The sequence below is a fragment of the Centroberyx gerrardi genome, chromosome 5 (assembly GCF_048128805.1).
Source record: "Centroberyx gerrardi isolate f3 chromosome 5, fCenGer3.hap1.cur.20231027, whole genome shotgun sequence".
NCBI classification, from domain to species: Eukaryota; Metazoa; Chordata; class Actinopteri; order Beryciformes; family Berycidae; genus Centroberyx; species Centroberyx gerrardi.
This window is the reverse complement of record NC_136001.1, coordinates 31,701,475-31,724,056: the sequence shown is the minus strand read 5'-3', so window position 1 is coordinate 31,724,056 and position 22,582 is coordinate 31,701,475. Positions and strand designations below refer to the sequence as shown.

General features: G+C 45.2%; 2 protein-coding genes across 2 annotated transcripts in view; one reads left to right on the top strand and one right to left on the bottom strand.

Annotated features, from left to right (window-relative positions):
* The window catches only part of snrpe (small nuclear ribonucleoprotein polypeptide E), a 90,959-nt gene that overhangs the window by 34,483 nt on the left and 33,894 nt on the right, over window positions 1–22,582 (bottom strand). The gene's annotated exons all lie outside the window — the stretch shown is intronic.
* Window positions 3,114–21,712, top strand: wnt4 (wingless-type MMTV integration site family, member 4). Its single transcript, XM_071917333.2, has 6 exons — window positions 3,114–3,449; window positions 18,374–18,455; window positions 19,281–19,434; window positions 19,690–19,821; window positions 20,474–20,616; window positions 20,800–21,712. Exons 1-6 carry the CDS (start codon window positions 3,214–3,216, stop codon window positions 21,268–21,270), a joined length of 1,218 nt encoding a protein of 405 aa, XP_071773434.2. The 5' UTR covers window positions 3,114–3,213; the 3' UTR covers window positions 21,271–21,712.

Below are 22,582 nucleotides of genomic sequence, written 5' to 3'. Positions count from 1 at the left end.
CCAGCAGTGACTTTTACTTTCATTCAAGCATTGTGCGAGTATCTGAGAGAGTGCTGCCCTTTGTCCTCATATTGGAAGTTGATATTTGATATTAGCTCTTAGGAATAAGTGATTTCCCGCCTTACTCGCTTCCCCCCTCTGTTGGCCAATCAGCCCCGGAGCCGACGCCGATGACCTCTGGGAACCCTTGGAAAACGACGCTGGGCGCTGTTCGTCGCCCGAAGCCTCCACCCGACTACCGTACCGCCCCGGACCGGCTCGCATTAACAGCGCGCGATCGCTCGGCGCAGGTGCCGCCCGTCTCCTCGTAGAGCGGCGTGTTCCTCCAGGCAGACATCAGCTCGATTGGACCAGAAGGTTGGAAGAGGCAGAATGTAGGTCAGCGGGTTCCCACAGCGGCTCGGCTCTGCCGTCCAGAAGCTGCGGCTTCTTCTGAAGAACCTGCAGACTTTTCCGCTCAGATGAGAAGTGCGCTCTTGATCCTCCTGTCAGTCGCTGGTTTTACTGCTTATTTTACGCTCTGGTCGTGTGTTTCGGTTCCTTTCGCCCCTTCTTCTCCCCCGGCTGAATCCGACTACTTTTCCCCACTTTCTCCTCATTTCCAATGAAGTTTCATCTTATCTTGTAGTATCCAGATTCTGAAAGATGGCCTGTCAGCCCGTACGGAGAGCACCAGTGTGTGTGTGTGTGTGTGTGTGTGTGTGTGTGTGTGTGTGTGTGTGTGTGTGTGTGTCTGGCTGCCAGGAGCCACATTGCACACAGCTGGTGGCGCGGCTGCAGCGTCTCGTCCCAGCAGGGTGTATTCTTAGCTCCCTAAAACCCAATAAGTGAAATGAGATTAGACGACACACACACACACACACACTCATAGACCCAACCTCAACCACCACCACCCTTACACACACACACACACACACACACACAGCTTAAAACTCGGCCCATGTGGGATGTGTCTGCACCATGGCTGCTGATCTTATAGGCTACTTGCCAAGCGTCCTGATTTTCCCAGGAGACTCCTCTTTCCTGTGTGTTCTCCAGGTCATTTCTCCTGATTTTCTCCCATATGCTTTGATGTCAAATATCAAAATCTGCTCATTTGTTAAAGATAGGAACACAAAAAATCTTGGCCCTAATACTGTCAATGCAATTTCTGAACGGTCAACAAAATACGTTGCACCAAAAATGACGTCCCTATGCTTACATTGGTCAGTGGTTGGTTGGATGCCTATAGAGCTGTATGTAGGCCAATAGAACTTTCTGAATTGAAAAGATGCAGATGCAGTTTCTGTACTATATTTTCATTAATATTGTGTACATAAAAAGTCACCATACTGCGTTCGTTTTGGAAAGTCTCCCTGTTCCTGGTCGTCATCACATGGTCGTCGGTGGCGCTGATCAGATCTGCATAATGTTAAGAGTTCACTGTCCTTAAACAACTTCACAAAGAAGCAGATTCAGCAGATCTTTCAACACAATCTTTTCTACGTAGCCACTCTCTCTCTCTCTGTGTATTGACAGGCTTTCTCTCTCTCTCTCTCTCTCTCCCTCTCTCTCTCTCTCTCTCTGATGTGCACACACAATTCTCATTTCAATCCCCATTTAAACCAATATGACTATAACACCTAAGTGACCATGATACATTTTTTTTGTTTATTTGCTTGGTTTGTTTGACTTTTTTTTTCCCACTTATGTTGGTTGTTCTTTAATTTATTGTTATTATTTTTAAAATGTGTATCATTTATTCATGTTATTTATTCTATTTTTATTTATTTATTTACTTCATTTTATTATGTGTTTGCTCTTCTACACTTTTCATCATATTGTTATGATATTATATGTCCCAATTGCATCAATTATTACCAATAGCCTACTATTATTGTTTCAATTCCGTGGGAAGTCTTCCTTGTTTATATATCTCTTTCCCCATCTCCCCTTTTTCTTTTTTCTTTTTTTTTTTTTACCAAATTGTGTTATATGCAAATAAATTACAATAAGACATTTCTACTCCACCTCGCTTTTCCTGTACTGCGCCAGGATCAGGTGAGTCATATTGATGTGTTATATTGTCCTCCATGGTATTACATCAGGCCAGCATGGCTGCCTCACCTTATTATACTCCTACAACATTTTCATCAATCAATAGGCTGTAGCTGACATTTGTCATATTATTGGGATTTGCTGGTTTCAAATGCAGACATTTTGCAGCCAAGCTTTAAATAGCCTGTTGACCGCAGAATATTTGGTTGAGTGTGTGACAGGGAGTGTGAGGTGCTGCCAAGAAGTGTGTGCGGTTTGAGGAGTGCGCGCGTGTGTGTGTGTGTGTGTGAGAGAGAGAGAGAGAGAGAGAGAGAGAGAGAGAGAGATGTGTGTGTGTGTGTGTGTGTGTGTGTGTGTGTGTGTGTGTGTGTGTTGGACAGGGGTGGGGGGGCATTAGTGAATGGCTGTGCTATTGCATCCTCCCAGGAGACCTCTAAACACACACATAGGTCCGTCCGTACACACACATACACACACACACACACACACACACACACACACGCACCACCTTGCCGACGCACTAAACCCGCCTCCTTCATCCCCAAAAAACTCACTCCCATCTCGCTGCCATACCTCTCTATATCCTCGCGCCGCCCCTCAACTAAAGTCAGCACACACACTCTCTCCTCTGCCAGACGCACCGAGAGACGGTGGTGTGTGAGCAAGAGCCGTGCGTATTTTACGCGTACGAGTGTGTGTATGTCTGTGTGTGTGTATGTGAGAGAGAGAGAGGAGAGAGAGTTGGAGAGACCGCGGCGCACCAGCAGGAGAGCTCCGCTTCTCTGTGACCGGGACCCGGCAGCGGGTGATAAGCCTTCAGAGAGCAGGAAGAACCGTAAAAGTCAAGCCCGAGAGCTCGTTAATTTAGCTTTCCTTTTTATTGAACTGCCTCTCCACGCGCTCTCCCGCCGGCGTTAACGCGCGACCGAGAGGGAAAGCAAACAAGTTGAATAAGAAGAAGAAGAAGGGTCCGATTCAGCCCGTGGCTCAGAGTTTTTCCTTTTTTCTTTTTCTTTTTTTTTTTTTTAATTCAACCGTATTTTTAGCATCCCTCTTTTCCCCCTCTTCCCGTCCCTTCTGAGCGCGGAGAGGAGGAGGAGGAGGAGGGAAGGAGGGGAGAAGAACCGGACGGACGGACCGTGAAGCTGCGCGTCTCCGCCGCGCCTCCCCCGGTGGATGTTCCAGCGGATGCGGGACGATGGATTAAAAGTCTTCTCCGTCCCTCTCCGGACCGCCGCCGCCGCCGCCGCTCTTTGGACCCTCCATACGAGGCTACCGACCCCCCTTCACCCCGGGATTATTTTCATCTTTCACCGCTCTCTCCTCCCTCCCGAGATGACCGAGGAATATGTTTTGCGGTGCGTCCTGATGCTCTGCTTTGCGCTGCTCTCGGCCAACGCGAGTAACTGGCTGTAAGTTGGAACTCTCTTGGATTCTTCTTCTTTCATCCTTTCGTCTCCACGATCACGATTCACCTGTCCTTCTCATCCTTTTCTTCCAGTCACCATCTTCCTCTGTCCTCCTCTCTCTCCAGCTCAGTGACCAGTTAATGGTTAACCATACTATTCCCCTCATCCACACACTCTCACTGACAGACTTAATAACTTACCAGCACTGCTTTATCCCCCCACCAAGACCATTATCTTTACTAAAAAAAAAAAAAAAAGGCACATGTGAAAAGTGTATATGTGCTTTTTGGACGCATGTTGGGTTTTCATATGTGAAGAAGTGAAATTTCCCATGTCCACATGTGAAAATGCCATTTTTCACCTGTTTTCACATGTGAAACAAATATGTCACAGCAGGTGGAAATGTGAACAAAAAGGTGGAAGATAAACACTTTTCACCAATGAATTGGAGTTTTCACATGTGAAGTAAAAAAGTGTCACATGTGAATGTCAGAATGCAACATGAAAAAAGTTGTTCACATGTGAGAAGCAACATGTGTCCAAAAAAAGCACAGGTGGGTTTTCACATGACTTTTTTTTTGTAAGGGTGAGACCTGGTCTGATTTCACATGTTCATATGTGAAATGTCCCATTTTTTCACCTGAGAATTGTCTCTATGCGTGTGAAATTAAGTTTTCACATGTCAAACAAATATCATGTCATAGCAGGTGGAAATGTGGAAAAAAAAAAAAAGGTGGAAGAAAAACATGTTTCACCTACAAATTGGAATTTTCACATGTGAAGTAAAAACTTCTGTGATGTCAGAATGCAACATGAAAGAAGTTGTTCACATGTGAAAACCAACATGTGTCCATAAAGCACGTGCTCAGGTGGGTTTTCACATGGCTTTTTTGTAAGGGTGAGACCTGGTCTACTCTACCCAAACCTTGTCACATCAGGGAGCCAGACTAAGCACTACACCCTCATTTGATAAGAGTTTGTCCTAAGGAATCCCATATGAGAAGAGTTTTGTTGCTGGTTATGATTTAATAGGAATTTGCATAACTGTATATACTTTAGATGAGTGAAACCTATAAAAAGTCATCCTTATACCCTCGTATTGTGGTCACTGTGAAATTAAACCTCATGTTGAAAAGCCCTCAAGGACCCCTGGAGGTCCCCAGACCCCATTTTGGGAACCACTGGTTTAGGTTAACTGGTTAACCCTATAGGATCTGTATTGATACTCCTCAGTTATGTGGGACCAGGGGGAAAGCACTAATGCCACTGGTTCATTTCAATTTGTAGTTGGCAACATTTCATTTCATTTACTGTGAAGAGAAACACAGTCACTGACGCAGTTCATATTAGGCAGGTGTCCGACAGTCTGACTGCATCGAAGAGCTGAAAAAAATAACTATCCTATTATAAAATGTAGAGGGATGCTATACAAACACCACAGCAAAATTACAAGTGCCTATAGAAATATTATAGGAATATTATAGTAATACCATAGGGGATAACAATATAAAAGTACAATAAGATCACTTATTAACTCACTATGAACCACACACCCTAAAGGAATATTTTAAGAATATTATAGGGATATTATAAGGATAACATAGGAGATAAAAATTACCATCAAGTACGATAAGGTCATGATCATTTTACTATTGAGTACCACAGACACACTATAAAGTCCCTATAGGAATATTATAGGAATGTGGTAGGAATATTATAGTGATACCATAGGGGATATAAAGACTATAAAGCACAATGAAATCACTATTAACAATATAAAGTTACACAGATACACTATATGAATATTATAGGGATACTATAGGGATACCTTAGGAGATAAAAAAAAAAAAAAAAACCTACAAAGTTCAACAAGGTCACTATAAACTCACTATTAAACACCCTATAGGAATATTATAGTGATTTTGTTGTTGTTCGGGGCAGCCTGGCAGTAGTTGCTATGGGGTTGGGGATAACACACAGTGTGATCATCATGCCACCTCTTCTCGGGGCCGGTCGGTCGGGTCGCGTGTGTGTGCCTGCTCTCCCAGCAGCCTGTGGGAGGCGGTTAGATGGGTTTCTGCATTCCTACAGAGGCTCCGCTCCGCTCTCCGCTGCCGTTCACTCGCTGTACGTTCGACGCTTTCACACCCGGCGCCGAGCACTCAGGGGGTTCACTGTCCCGTCCTCACCCTCGAAAAAGCAGTCCAGCAGCCGCTTGTACACAGATGAGTCTCAGGTGCGGCCTGGTGACATGGATCGTGCAGAACAGGTTGCGTAACATTAGAAGTTGTAATGATTTTCCATTATGTGACACAATTCACTAATGAAAAATCACTATAGTATTCCTATATTATTCCTACAGGGACTCAATAGTGAGTTTACAGTGACCTTATCATAATTTATGGTATATTTGTGTATCCTATGGTATCACTACAATATTCCCAATGACATATATATGTATCGTATCCTTCTAAAAATGTACGATAGGATTACCGCAGTACATTTTCACTGCAGACAGCCTAACCGATATTGTTGTCAGATCCTTGCCAAACAGCATTGCCTACCCGTGAACTCTCTGTCACTGAGTGCGGGGTAAGTCTGCTGTTTGGGGCTGAAGGCGTGGTGACAGCAGCGGAGAGCAGGCATGTACAGGCAGGCTGCAGAGCTGCCAGGCTGCTGCACGGGATTACACTGTGGGAGGAAATCTGCAGAGCTGTATGTTGTGTATCTGGGTTCTCAACACGTCAACCCCTCCAGCTCCGCATAGCAGCAGCAGGTACACACGGGGTCAAAGTGTGGGAAGCAATTAGATGAGCAGCATATTGCAGCTATGAAGCAAACAGGCTGTGGTGATAGCGATTGCTTGTATACAGTGCGCCGCTTGATCTTATTGAGTACACTTTGGTTTGTGTGACAGCTGTGGAATGATCGCCTGGGTGTTTTTATGTTGCACAACAGATTGCCTCTTTCTAATGAACTATATATACATGCTCTGATGGCTGCTGTTTGTTTGCCTTCATCGTTTAGATGGCAAAAGGCTAAAAATGACAAGACACAGTGGCAGACGTGATCAAATATCTTCCGTCATCCCGGAGTTTGACTGCCACTTACTTAACTTTCACTTGGTTATTTTTTACCATGCGGTCTATTCCTGTGAGTGTTATCACTGTTGGCTTGTTGTGAATTGAATATTTCAGTGGAAAGCATTGGGATGAGTGTCCGAAGCATGCATGGCTATGGCTGTGATTTTTCTTTTTACTGTTAATCAAAAACGGCTACAGGAGACAGCAATAATTATAATAATATAGGTGTTGAATTTTTATATAGGCCCATATCTTGATTAAAGTAGCCTACCTTGTATACATACATAGGCGGTTAAGCCGGTTATTTTTTTGGTTTATGTTTTGCTATGTTGCTATGTTCTGATGATAGGACAACAATGACTTTATATTGCTAGTCAGTGATATTTAATTCACAACTAAACAGATCACAAATTCATAATCAACATCCACTGCTTGAAACATTGTCTGTTTGCAATGAACGGTACATTAAAGGGTTTTCATTAAAGTAGTAGATAGTTGCGGCTCTCAGTTCTAATTGGCTGAGTCCCATTCAAAGCCATTGTAAAATACCCAATAAAGTAACAGTGAAACATAAACATAAGTGAAAACCACCACTCTTATGCGTCACTTAGCAGCCACTTTGTTTAGCTACTGTTCGAGAACCTTATTGCTCGGCAGAGGAATAACATTCAATAATTACTGATTAGAAAATGAAAGATTTCTCGAACATTTGTGGTCATTTACAATTCAGAACGGCTAAGATGGTTTTTGGTCACTTTTCCAAACTGCTGAGTCATGCTCAGTGTCCCGCTCACCGCACAGAGATTTGAACGCTACTCTTCATTAATCTGTCCGTCATCACCCTCCTCCTCCTCCTCCTCCTCCTCCTCTTCCTCTTCTTGCCCTGCACCGACTGGTTCTGCTGCACCTGCACGCTGCTCCAGGGATCTGTGTGTGTGTGTGTGTGTGTGTGTGTGTGTGTGTGTGTGTGTGTGTTTGTCTGAGTGAGTATGTAAGCTCGCGTCTCCCTCAACGCTGGCACATGCTTTCAGTCATTTCTCTTAGACGCACTGCAGAGTGGTAGCCACTTACAGGATACTACCACATATTAACACACATACACACACACACACACACACACACACGCATTGTTTGAGAGGAAGCGGCAGCGTCTTGTGCCTATGAGGGTGGAATTGTGAAATATTTTACTCACAGTAAAATCAGAGCAGAATGAAACACTTTAGAAGACAGAGTATCGGTGAAAGCATGGGCTTCAGCACAGTAACTACAGTAGTTGTAAACAGTTACTTTCCAGCGCTGGTGTGGCGCAAGGAGGATTAAAGCTGGCATCCGTCTGAAGAAAAGGCCAAAACAGAGCGGCAGTGCTCAGTTTCATTTATTTATTTAGTTAAACTGTCATGAATCTGCCCCGGAGAAAGGATTATAATCTCCATTTATTTGCTTAAGAAAGCTCATCCCCTTTGAAACATCGAAAGCGTTGAGTAATTGCTTTTTAAACATTCATGCCCTGACTTCACTTTCACTAGGAAACAGTACGGCCAGTTCTGGATGCCCCGTGCTACTGTCTAGCATGCGGCAAAAGCAGATGGCAGCAAATCAACCGAAATGTGGAAACTAATGCGGTCGGATTATTACTGAACCTTCTGGTTTAGGCAGAATATTTATGATTTCAAAATGTTGCTGTTCTGTTCGGTTAGTGTCGTGTGTCTGCAATATGTAGTTTATGTATAATTCTGGATAAAAAGCACATACACTGATCTTTCTCTCTCTCTCTGTCTCGATCTCTCACGTGGTCTCTCTGTTTTCCGTGTGTGTGTGTGTGTGTGTGTGTACGTGTGAACATACATGCACATGTCCTGGATAACCATGGTGAGGTGCTAAAGAGATGGCAGCTGATGGGTAACAGGAGAAAGCAGAGACCTTGGCATTGCGGTACACTGTGGCGCCTCACACTTCTCTCTCACGCACGCGCACTTCATTCACACACACACGCACACACACACACACACACACACACACGAGCGAGGTAAAGCGGCGGCATGTTATTTCGAGCCCTCTTGTCACCGGCGTGTGTACAAATTATCGTGACACACTTCGAGCCACCGGGCATCACTCAGGATGACCAGAGAGGAGAGAGAGGTATAGAAAGAAGCAGGAAGAAGGGAAGAGAAGGAGGTATGGAGTTCTTTCAGGTGACGTAACACGACGGCGATGACGCGGCAAAAAACGTCACGCCTACAGAGTGCGGTACAGGTGCGAAACCCTATTCAATTTCTAGGAGCAAAACAATAAATCGACATTTTCTGTGGTGGCTTTTTCTGCGTTCTGATAATTTATGCGAAATGTATATGGTGTAAATAATTTGTTGTTACCTTGATGATCATTAAAATGTTTTTTCTTGAAGTCTCAAAATGCGAACATGACTCCTCTCTTGAGCGGAAGTTTGCACAAAAGTTTGCTAGCTTGTTAGCATTTTATGACTTCCAGAAAAAAACACTTATAACTGTGAAAAGGTAACAACAAATTATTTACACCATATACATTTCACATAAATTATCAGAACACAGAAAAAGCCATGATTAGCATTGTACAACAGGTAGTTCCGGTCGAGTAATTTGATTGGACAAGAGGCATTCCGTGATATACAGTGTAGCAGCACTGGGACGTTTTACTACACGTATCACTCCGCTTTACAGCTGCTCTAATGCAAACAGTTTATGTGCTGCAGTGGAATCCTGTGGGAATTGCTTATGTTGCCGGAGATTAATAAAAGACAAAAATCAGAATCTCCTGTCTCAAATTACTCAAATTACCATTACTTGATAAATAGCTTTGTTTGTAGAACTATTGTATAAAAGCAGTATCACACTGGAGGCGGTGCTGTTATACTGTAGATCAGCATAACTGTGATTCGGTCGTGTATAATCACGTGTGATATTGCAAGATAACGATCGTTTTTTCATCGATGAAAGCTGCTGGTTTTTGAATGCGCAGGGTGAGTATAAAGAGAATAGATCTCATGCTGATAAAACATGGAAAAACTACAAAGGACTACAAGCCCGGTTGTAGGAGTTTCTGTCAGAAATGTCCTTGATCCAGCGAAGTGAACAGGCGTTCGCCGATCAATGCTTCATACTTAATTCGAAATGTCTCTCTTCAACGACTACAATGCGGTAGTTAATCACTGACGTTTCCCAAAACATCACAGAACTGAACTACGTCTACCGAACTGTGTCGCGGCAGCCGAGTCGTACATTTAGAAGCGCAATCAGCTGTTCTCAGTCACTGCTGCCCGACAGCTGCGTACCTCCAACATGGCCGCCAGACGGTGTGTCATCACCTGAAAGCCCTCTATAGAGAGAACCACGAAGATAGAGAGCCGGACGAAGAATGAGAGAACGGTGACATAAATGCAGGCTGTAGACTAGATTGGATGAAGTTGGTATGCGTGGACATTATATGAGCATATACTGACACACACACACACACACACACACACACACACACACGCTCACACACTAATTGGTTCCTAGCCTTTTGGGGCCACGGCACTAACACCAGGCAGGAGGTTAATTTCATGGCTTTTATTGCCTCTTTTCCCAAATGTGTGTGTAAGTGTGTGTGTGTGTGTGTGTGAGGGTTGTGGTGTTGGCAGAGCATGTTATTTTTAGGGGGAAATGAGCTCTAGTGGAGCCAGCAGCATATAAATACACCCAGACACACGCGTGGGCACGCACACACACACACACACACACACACACACAATCCCATAGTAGCGCAACCCACGAGCTTCGCAGTAACTGTGTTAATTGTTCTCCATTCTCTGTCATCATGTGTTTAAATCTCCTCAGGACACATTCATCAGATTCTTTTCATTTTCACCTCCCTCCTTAAACACTTTCTCTTCTTCTCTTCCTGATCCTCTCTACCTTTTCCCCCCATTTTCTCTCCTCTCCCATCCTCCCCTCGTTCTTATCTTTCGTTCTTTCCACTGAGGGCGCAACTCATTTCCCTCTCGCTCTCTCTCCCTCCTACCTTTATTTTGTATGTGTGTAATTGAATACATGAGAGCAAGGCTATTTAGAGCATTATGACTCTCAAAATTAAATCCACATAGTCCTTTATACAATAACTCCCCCCCCACCCACCCACCCACCCACACATCACCACCCAACAATGTGAGCAGTGAGTTTTTTTTTATCTCTAGGTAAAATCATTCTTCTCACTAATACTATTTAATATTAAGGAAAGTAGAAAAAAAAGTGTCTCATATGGACTTCTGTATGACGTTTCGTTTCAGATTTTTTATATTGTAATCTTTTATTCATCCGTGAGATTTCAACCATTTGAGAATAGCGATGCTTTTTGAACTCTTGAAAAAATAAAAAACCTCACTTATCCTTTTAAAGCGAATGAACGGTCTCATTCCAAAATGCTATGCGTCCATTTTGGAAAAAACGTACCACCTGGAATTCATCAGTCAATATTTCAGAAGCACAGATGATTCTATCTTCAAAACCATAACCGTTTTGTAAAGTTAAACTCTTAGGACGAGTAATAACTTTTTCTCATAATTATTTTGTTAGAGTAGATGTCAATTTTCTCAAATGGTGGATGTCTCATTTCGGAATGAAATCCTTCAAATGATCTCACTTTTACAGGATAGCAGGTATCTCAAGTCCTTTTTCTCCATCGAGTCCACCTTTTTCTAAAAATAGAGACTTATATTTTGGAAATGAGCTCTTCACTTCAATCCAACATTGAACACTGGATAGGATCATTTTAGATGGACTAAGGTATCTGGGAACAGAGAAACTGTTCAAATTCTGAGGTGAGGGTTTGCTGACATGGGGCTTCAATCCAACTTGTCTGGTTAAGTCTTTAGTTGAGAAAATTCTAATCCTTTTACAGACTGGATCTGCTAAAAAGTATGGAATGATGAACATGAGGATTTTTTTTTTGTGCCCAAAAAGTCTTCATTTCAATCCAACATGAACACTGATGTTCTTCGTTGGCTTTGGGTCTGCTTCAGAGCTCAGTGTGAGGTTCACCAGGTTCAGTACGGAGAGGTTAGTCCGGGTCAGTTCTTCTCTCCGCAACTCCTCGTTTTCCTGCTTTCACTCTTTCTTGCCTCCCTCTGCCTCTAATCCACACTAGGAAATAACACATTAGGAAATAACAGGTGCAAATCTATGGAGTCCTATGCGTCTCCATCCTCATCGGCTTCGCTTGAACTGACTTTAGTGGGAAAACAAGAGCATTAGAGATCCATAGAAAACAAGAAATAACAGCTCAAGCATTTCACCATGACGTTACGCAACACCGTTTTAATGGATCCAACCCTTAAATGCTGCTCTTTTACAGTGGTTCTCAACATAGGGATCTGGATCTCCAAGGAGGTGGCAAGATCATTTTTAGGAATGTTTAGGAACGTTTATTATTTCCCTACCTTCTTTTTCCTTCATTTACATTTAGGGACACAACTGACTACCCAGAGCGACTTGCTATGATTGAGCAGATCGAGTTTAGAAGTCTTGCTCAGGGAAACTTTGAAAGGACGCACGGCACGATATTGGCCGTTGCGGGAATCGCACCTAAGACCCGAGAACCACTAGACTACCTCGAACATTTGAAGCCTTTAGGAGTCCCACAAACGTCTCAGAGGGGAAGAAGGGACTGCAGGGGACCCGTGAGCTGAGCTTGGTCCCGGGGTTCAGAGCTGGATGAAGGGTGTCTTGAGGGTAAACTGAGAGTATAGTGCCCTCTACAGGTCACTCTATGCGCTGCACGCTGCATGTGTCCACTGCAGACAGAGGGGACAGGGAGGGTTAGCTCAGGTCACACCTCAGTGTGTCTCATAGTCTGACTTGTCAACTTCTACTGAACAACACCGTGTCTTTATACACACTTTGGATCTGTGCTGCCTGCTGTTGCTCTACCAGCAGCATTTATGGATTGTTTCGGTAAAACTGTGAAATCAATTAATTTCAATTTCCACTGTGCTTTATTGGTATGAAAGTAAAGAACGATATTGCCAAAGCATATCTTTACCTTGATGCTTTTTAGATCTTTAAGGGCAGGATGATGCTTATATGCAGTGTGTGTGTGTGTGTGTGCCTTTTCCAGAAAGACGTCTCTTAGATTCTGTCTTGCAGCGCTCCTCCTTGCATTTCCCATCCATGCTATATTTACCTCCGACTGTGTACCTCTGCTGTGTACTCAGTGCTGGAAAGGTAAACGTGAGGATATTTTCATATAAATACACATTAGAGATGATGGAGGCACAGAGAGAGTGCTACAGTTTACCAGCATTTATGTAAAGCTTTTCTTTCTTTTCTTTTTTTTCGGTGTCTGTCAGTGGAAAAGTAAAGGGGTTACTCCAGCTAGGTTTGGGTCTCTTTTGGCTTAGAAGTGTATTGAAGTATGTTACTGTCATGCAGATGCTCCCAGCCTCTATATCCTCTCCCTCTCTCTGGTATTGGGAGTTAAAGTCGGAGGGATTTGGTGGGAGCGATGCCACCAAAGAAAACACACAGCCTCATCTCAGCCTAAAAAGTCATTCTAGCTATGTATTTATTTTGTTGATAAAAAGAAGAAATTATCTGACTGTAAATGCAATGTCAATAGAAATAACTCTAAAAATAATGATAATCTGGGGTCTCCGTCCCTGAAACTGAATGGTCATATACAGTATGTTCAGGCAGCAAATCAGTGCTGCTCTATAGCACAGGTGGGTGCAGGTAAAACGATGGTTTATTTAGACAAGAGCTTTCCCAAATCGTTAGGGTTGAGCATACAGCAGCCAGCAAACCATGAAGCACTTATTTCAATAAAATGTCAGCTTTTATAACTGGCTCTACATATGCAGATTTCAGGCTTTCTTAGCCATTTTAGAATGCAATAAATGATATGCATTATGGCCTGTTTTGGGTTCAAAAGTGATTTTTGAGAACCTAGTATATACGCTCGATGCGTGGAAGTCATCATTTTGGTATTAGCCCACTGTCCCATGTCCTGTCCATAGACGACAACCTGCATGGGCGTCAAGTGGGTGTGGCAAGGTATGAGCTCCTGCCTTTCTTTAGCCTGAGTCCAAATGTGATTTTGTGGAGTAAAGATTAAGCAAAAATCGTGGAAAATCGGAAGGTATATCTAAAAAAACAAAAAAAATCTGCATTCAGGACCAATTTTCCCTCTAAGCTGATAGTTTGGTGACCTAGTTCTAATAGTTTATCACATTGACTGAATAATAATATCACGACAGTCACCAGTCATTGCTTCACTTTGTAAGTCGCTGTAAAATGCAGGGAGGTTGAATGAAGCGACGGTGTATGAATGGTGGGATGACAACAACTGTAGGTTGGAGAAATGAGTGGGGGGGGGGGGGGGGGGGCTGGAAGGGGGGGGCATACCGACTAGAATTTAGCTTGGGGGGACGGGAGGGGTGGAAGGGGGGGACGGGGAGGGGTGGAAGGGGGGGACGGGAGGGGTGGAAGGGGGGGACGGGGGGGCATTCCACCTGGAGCGCGGTGCGTTCGCAGGCCGCTGTGTGTTTATGTTGCATTACGCATCGCAGCCCTCACAACACCACTGGCTCCACCGGGCTTAGGCCTCTGGGATTTAAGCACGCAAACCACCACAGGCCTGAGAGAGAGAGAGAGAGAGAGAGAGAGAGAGAGAGAGAGAGAGAGATGGGGATGAGATGGGGGGGAGAAGAGGGAGGGGGGGGGGTGTTCTCTGTCCTTGTAGCGTCGGGTTGATTCCTCCGTCTCCCTGGCAAAGATGTTTTGTTAACCTCGGCTCTGGGAAGCGGAGGGTATTCGCTCCCGAATGAACAGATAAAGCGAGCGGGGGACTGAAAACACTCCCTCTCTCTCTCTCACACACACACACACACACACACACACACACATACTCGCCCAAGGCCTGCTCTGAACTTTTCCCACGCATGTATACACACACACACACACACACACATCCAGAAAATCACCTGAATAATAGCTTATCCAATGTTTATTAAATGTTTCCAGGGTGAACGTCAGGCCAGCGGGATGCCATCCAGCTGCTTTTGTCTGCGTGTGTGTTTTGTGTGTGTGTGTGTGTGTGTGTGTGTGTGTGTGTGAGTGTGTGTGTGTGTGTGTGGTACTGGCAGTCAGAGAGGACAGGTTTCTGTTTGCGGTGGTGAGTTCTTGCTGGGGTCGGTTCTCATAGGTCTGTCTTTATCGGCCGTCTGACGGTCTCCCAGCTGTGTGTGTGTGTGTGTGTGTGTGTGGACCCAAACACGGCGCCCTGCCCAAGGCTACGCTTCACAACAAAGGGGGATCAAACGCAGCACATGGCTTTGATGAAAGCCTCGCTCGCTGTGCCATCGCGCTGCAATCGACCAAATCGGGGCTTTGCGGAGCCGGGCTGGACCGGCTCCACACCGCGGGGGCAGGACCCGTAGGATTTGGGAAGAGAAATAACCTCGCAGGGTATTCTAGGACAGTGGTTAGCTTCTCAAAGTGCAGGAATCCCCAAGCAAACCGAGGAATAGTTTCATTTTGCTGTAATTGAACTAGAGAATTTATAGGAATGACGATTCTAATCACAGGTTTCACTCTTACCGCTGTTGTCGTCCAGACAACAGGAGGCAGAATTCCAGGAGTTTTCCAGGACTTTCCATACCTAAGTCAAAGTGCTTCCATGACCTTAACACTCCAGTTGGACTGAAAAGCACCAGCTAATGCAATGAATACGTGACACAGTCTGGTATATTCCTGTAAAATTCCCTGACTCCCCCAGAAAATGTCTTAGCTTCCCCTGTCTGGAACACACCTCTCAAAATTCCACGATATTCCAGAAATATCAGGATGGGAATGGGAACCCTGCAACACTAAGTCTACAACAAAAATCTTCCCATATGGGCGTCCTTGGGACAAAATCTTCCCCCCCCCTTATGAGGGAAGAAGACATTCGGTGTGTTATATTGTGAGAGGGTGAGGTCATCCCAGAGCGGTGGATATGAGCGGATGTGGTTGAGATGTGGTGGAGTGGCGAGGGCCGGGGTTATCACAGCGCTGAGTGGTGAATACTGACGCTGTCTGGATGGGAGGAGGAGAAGAAGAAGGCTATCAGAGAGAGAGAGAGAGAGAGAGATTATCTGGACTGTTGAGGAGAAGAGAGGAGATGAGAGGGTGGATGGAGAGGAGGAGGTGTTTGACCTATCACACTTGTAGAAGTATAATATATAATACTACCACACAGCACATTTTCAAGTGTTAATATGAGTCCTAATGAGTGCTAATACTGCTACCACTAATACTAACTAGCAGTAGTAGTAGAGAAAGTAGTAACCGATTATCACAATTATCACAACACCACATGGCCAATCAGCACTATATCTGTTCAGTGGCTATTAGGGCTACTAGGGCTACTAGGGCTATTAGGGCTATTAGGGCTATGTCTAAGCTCTCCACTGCCTCCATGTTGTTTGACTGGGACAATAATGTAGGGTTCGGAGGGTTTCGTCTGTCTGCTGATAGGCCACAAAGTTTGATGGTGTTATGTGAATCCGTTCGGAAGTTCTATGCCTTTATATGAGAAGCCACGCCCACCGCCACGCCCTCCTTTGGCCAATCGGTGTGAAAAGTTAAATCAGTTCTTCCTTGGCCCATGACCGAACTTTCCACAAAATTTCATGCAAATCCGTTCAGGACTTTTGGAGTTATCCTGCTAACAGACAGACAGACAGAACGGGGCAAACTCTGTTGACGGAGGTAATAATACTGCTACTGCTACTATTACTACTTTTATTTTTAGTAGTACTAATACTACTACTACTGTGCCCTAGGTCATAAGGGGTTAAAGGTCAAATCAATTCTATACCAATCTGTAGAGGCAACCAGTGTAAAACAGGGTTAATATGATCCCATGATGCATTTCGTCTTCGTCAATAACCTGGCAGCAGAATTCCTCTGCCATCTGGAGCCGTGCCATGGCTCGACTGAGACAGGCGAACAGGGCTTTACAGAGGTATGTGTGGTCTTGAGAACTCATAACTCTGAACTCATAAAACAAGCTTGAGAATTTTTTTAGAGGAAAAATGTCTACCTTTACAGAATAAGGGCCTAAAAGTCAATTTTGGCGGAATTCTCCTCTAATAAGGGCCGGTTTGACGTTCATTTTGTGAAAGCTGTCCGTCTCTAAAGGGGCTTGCGTGGTAGTCCGGAGGTTCTGAGGACTGACACCAGCAGGCCTATAGAAAAGGTCTAACAGTCAGTATGGTCTGGATGGGATAAAACACAAAGCCTTTATGTGTCCAGACAGCTGAGAGAATCCTCTAAAGTCAGTCACTTGCTGAGAACAGTTTGTCAGTAAATCTGGCATTAAGTTTTAAATTCATTTTTGTGGAAAAAATCTGCCAAAGTGGTGTAAAAATTCCATTTGTTTCCAATGCAAATCAGATTGTTTGAAGGGGTTTCTTCAATCAAGTGACATTTTCTTAATCGACCTTAGATCAGTATTCCCAACTCCAGTCCTTGGCATCCAGAGTATTGCTGGTTTTCTATCCAACCAGGTAGTTAATTGCATTTGCCTGGTCTACATCCGTAACGGTTCGATGGCTAGAATGAAACCCAGTAGCAGTACTTGGGGTTCGAGGACTGGAGCTGAGAAAATGACTGTATCAAGTGAAAACTGCGTTGGAAACAAGTGGAATTATCTCACCCTACCGGCAAAACGTTTCACTTGTTTTAAGAAAAACACGATTTGAAGACTCAACATGAGGCCAAATGTCTTGTTAAGATGGAGACATGCAGCAGTGCAGACAGAGACGCACTGCCAGCTTAGGAGGAAGCCTATTTCTGTGAGGTGCAGCTGGGACTGGAGATATGAGACTGAAGTGAGGTGAGGTGTGTGTGTGTGTGTGTGTGTGAGGGTCAGGGCATCGAGACGGATGTCATTTTCTCACACATCTTGGATTGTGCGTGTGTGTGTGCGCGGTATATCTCCCTGACCTGTCTGGCCTGGAGGTGGTGTGTGTGATAAGCCACTTTCCCTCCTCTCAGTGTCCTCACAACCAGACATTTAGCCAAAACATTCCCACAACGTCATGGGAACCAAGCCTCCATGAACTAAACTGACTGGAATCAAAGCATCCATGGTGTAAAGGTGCTATGTGTAGCTTTTTCAAACATCAATATATCACTGTCAAATTAATTGCAATGCCTTGGTATAATTACTGTAAACAAATCAGAAAACATGGTGGAGACAATTGTTAGCCTCTATCTTAGGCCAGTGGAATTGTTAGTGCTATGTGTTTCTCAAAATTAAGACTACATTTCCCATAAACCCTGCTGTTTCCTGTCACAAAGAGGATGTTCCTATTTGTCCCCCCTCCCCCTCCCTGGCTTCGCTACACAGTTTGTCTTTCCTGAAGAGGATCAACATGTTGGAAGTGATTTCTCCATCTTCCTTTCCCTCCTTCCACCATCTGCTGCCAGAAACTCTTTCAGCTTTAGCTCCGTTTGCTCTGGAAGAACAGAACCTCTTCCTGTTTTGTGCCGTAAAGCAATCCAGCAGATTTCCCTCCAGATCTGACCAGGTGGAGAAACAATGTAAAATGCAGAGTAGAAGCTGGTAGAGGCTGACAATTTTCGGTCTCGATGCGATGTCTCAAAACTAAATTATACATGTAGCGCCTTTAACGAACGATGTGGTGATTCAGTGCTTTTCAAGCCTTTCCTCTACTCCTTTTTGTTCTCTCCGTGATCTCTCCACCCAGCTGAAGACGTTCCCTCTGTTCCGTAGGGAGGATATGATGATGCGACTGCATACTGAAGATGTTGTGTCTCTCTCTGTCAGGTACCTGGCCAAGCTGTCGTCGGTGGGGAGCATCAGTGACGAGGAGACGTGCGAGAGGCTACGAGGCCTCATCCAGAGACAGGTACACGCCTCCACTTAAAGCAGTATTACACCTAGTTTTAACATGGGGGTTATTTGGCACTTGACCGCCATGAAAACCAGAATATAAACTAATCGGCAAGATCGGATGCAGCTGGACGAGTTTGTAGTGTTTGGATTTTTACTTCCCATTCATTTGAATGAGGCCATGAAAATAGACTGAAAACTGACATTTAATACGTTGGTGAGCAGATTCAACAACAGATCCTGCTACTATGATTTTCAATTGATTGTGGGTCCAATGTTTTAGAACAGAATTTTGCCAAATAGCATTTTTATTGATAGAAGAGAACATAGCGGAGGGATACCATTTAGGAGAGATAGTTCCTGTTTGGGAGACCGGATCTACTTTTATTTTAAAATACAAATTTTTGTGTAAACCAAGAATAGAAAGGAACAAGTAATCTATTTGTCCTTTTAGGGATCATTTTTGATTGAATGGTACCTGCAAGTCTAAATGAAATGCTGACTAGGAGAAAAGACAAAATGGCTGCAGCGTGTTCTTTCTGAATACAGTAACATCGTGGGAGTCACAGTCAGAGTGACTCTGATTGTGAATCACAGCCACATTCAATTTGGGATATTAATATAATTACCACAAATACACAAGATCGTCAGCAACATCCTCTTTGTGACGGAAGCAACAGGGTTTATGGGAAATGAGGCTTTGAGAATCACTTGCATTAACAATGGCTGCCAATCGTCTCCACCATGGTGTCATTTATTTTCCGTGATCGATGCATTCATTTTGTACTGTACGATGCTGTAGCCTACCTACTGTAATTGCAGCCGTCTGTCTGTGCTCCAGGTGCAGATCTGTAAGCGCAGTGTGGAGGTGATGGATGCGGTGCGTCGAGGAGCCCAGCTGGCTATAGACGAGTGTCAGTTCCAGTTTCGGAACCGGCGGTGGAACTGCTCCACCCTGGAGACCATGCCTGTGTTCGGCAAGGTGGTCACCCAGGGTAAGACGCACAGCGCGGCGCTACGTCCGCCAGCAAACGTGTTGATGTCGACTAGATGCTGATCCTGCTGTGAAATCAGCACCTAAATATCGCTCTGATATCAGCTCAAATCCTTCCAGACTTTAGACTAATATTTCATCTATGTGGATATAAACTGCATATTTTGTGATTCAGAAGCAGCGATTGTTTTCAGTTACAAAATGAATAAATATGGCTGTGTGTGTGTGTGTGTGTGTGTGTGTGTGTGTGTATTAGGCACCCGTGAGGCAGCCTTTGTGTACGCCATCTCAGCAGCCAGTGTGGCGTTTGCGGTAACAAGGGCTTGCAGCAGTGGAGAACTGGAAAAATGTGGCTGCGACCGCAACGTTCATGGAGTCAGTCCAGAGGGTAGGTCTCTCTCTCTCTCTCTCTCTCTCTCTCTCTCTCTCTCTCTCTCTCTCTCTCTCTCTCTCTCACACACACACATGCACAAGAAGGAGACAGAAGAGATGATTGATGGGCATTGATTGACATCCAAACACAATAATCAGTATAAAAATAGAGAGAAAATAGCAAAGTAGTAGCATTAAAGTGAAGTATTGGTGCAATGTTTAAAGTACAGTTTGTGCAATACAGATAACTAGGGATGGGACGATGTATCGAAATTCAATATATCGCAATACAAAAACGTGACAATGCGTATCATGAAGCAGAGAAATTAGTTGTGATATTAGCTTCATTTTATTCTGCTGCAGTAATCACAAATGAGACGGCTTGACCATCACAATTTCACAAGCTCTCCATCCAAATTATATTATTTGCACTTTGTAATGACATTTTTAAATTGTTTACATTCTAGCGAGCCAATGCCATCGCTAGAAAGATTTGTGTCAGGCTTTGTTGTCATTTAACTTTTATTTGTATCGTGGTTGTATTGAATCGTGAACCCCATATTGCGTATCGTATCGTATTATATCGTATCGTATCGTATCGTGAGATAAGCATATCGTCCCATCCCTACAGATGCCACTACCTGTCTCTAACCTCCTATCTGTCACAGGGTTCCAGTGGTCAGGCTGCAGTGATAACATCGCCTATGGAGTGGCCTTCTCTCAGTCCTTTGTGGATGTGAGGGAGAGGAGTAAAGGCCAGTCCTCCAGTCGGGCCCTCATGAACCTCCACAACAATGAGGCTGGCAGGAAGGTAACTCACTGTCATTCACTGAAGTCGTTTCAATAGCACACGCAAAAAAGGATCATTGGTGAATTCACTCAGCACAAAACAGTGCTTTTTCTACTTTTCCTACCAAAAAGCAGCATAGTGTGATTACGCCCTTGTTGCCCCAGGTTGTGTCGGCTAACCCACAGTGGTTTGGTTTCTCCGCAGGCCATCCTGTCCCACATGCGTGTGGAGTGTAAATGCCACGGCGTGTCCGGCTCCTGCGAGGTGAAGACCTGCTGGAAAGCCATGCCGCCGTTCCGCAAGGTGGGCAACGTCATCAAGGAGAAGTTTGACGGCGCCACCGAGGTGGAGCAGCGCAAGGTGGGCACCACCAAGGTCCTGGTGCCCCGCAACTCCCAGTTCAAACCGCACACGGACGAAGACCTGGTCTACCTGGACCCCAGCCCGGACTTCTGCGACTACGACCCGCGCACGCCGGGCATGCTGGGCACGGCGGGCCGCCAGTGCAACCGCACCTCCAAGGCCATCGACGGCTGCGAGCTGATGTGCTGCGGCCGCGGCTTCCAGACGGAGGAGGTGGAGGTGGTGGACAGGTGCAGCTGCAAGTTCCACTGGTGCTGCTACGTCAAATGCAAACAGTGCCGCAAGATGGTGGAGATGCACACCTGCCGGTGATGGGGAGGGGGGGCGCGCAGAGGGCACCGCCGACGAACAAAACGAACGCCCCCGCTCACCTCCTCCACTTTACCTGGACCAGAGGGAGGGAGGGAGGGAGAGTCCTGTGTACCTCCCTCTTCTCCCGCTCGAGAGCACCCCCCCCCCCCCCCGCCCCCTCCCCCCTCCACCCCCAACTACTGGTCAATGGGAACAGACTGACAGACTGACGTCCTACTCATTTTATACCACCTTAAAGGATATCGATACATTATGCATGGGATTTCCTAAAAAAAAAAAAGGCAAAAATGTTTCTCTCTCTTTCTGTCTCCCTTGCCTCACTCTCACATTTGATTTTTTTTGTTTTTCATGGTTGTCGATGCTTTCTTATTTTTGTAATGTTTAACTTATTTGACGCTGTCGAGAGTGAGGAGGCGGAGGGACGGACGAGCGGGGCGGACGGGACGGGACGGACAGACGAAGGGGCGTACCGGACCCGAGGGCGGGGGCGGGGGCGGGTGGGGGGGTTTTACGGGGGTCGGGACGGGGGTCAGACAGGAGGCTTGTTTTGCCCTCTGTCCTTGCTGCTGCTTCGGGGGGGGGGGGGGGGGGGGTGGACTCGTCTTGGAGTGCGGGATGTCAAAAAAAAAGGGAGACGGCGAGCCTGTCGGAGGACGGACGCGAACGACAGGAGGGGCGCGACACGGACGGACTGGTTTTTTTTTCGTGATTTGCTTTTCCCCCAGCGCACATGGCTGCGTTGCGCCGGAGGTTCAGTTGCTGTCGAGTCAAGAGGCCGTTTTTGCCCCCTGCAATGCCCTGATGCTGCTCCACTCACACACACACACACACAGATCACACATACACACACACACACACACATACACACACACTCTCTCTCTGTATCTGTGTCAGAGTGAGGGTGATGACGGACAGGTGAAAAGCCACTGTCAGCTTTTTCCCTGTCTTTTTTCCGTTGGCCCTTAGCACTGACAGGCAGGTGGGAAGCATGCTTTTAGGCATCACAACGCAAACACACACACACACACACACACCTAGCAAACATTTTGACGTTGAATAGATACGACAGCCTGCACCGATGTTGAAAACCAGTGTAAATAAAGCGCCGAAATGAAAGTCGAGACACCTGTAGTCGTCCATACAGCTGCTGCCTGCATTGTTTGTCAAATCTGGACCTAAATATCTTTCTGCTCTCAGTTCAAAACGGTTTCCAAAGCTGTTTTAATAGGATTTTTTATCGTGCCATAATATCATATTGTCAAAAATGTTGTGCTCATTTGGGTTGTCCTGCATGTCGCTGTCCGTCAACTGC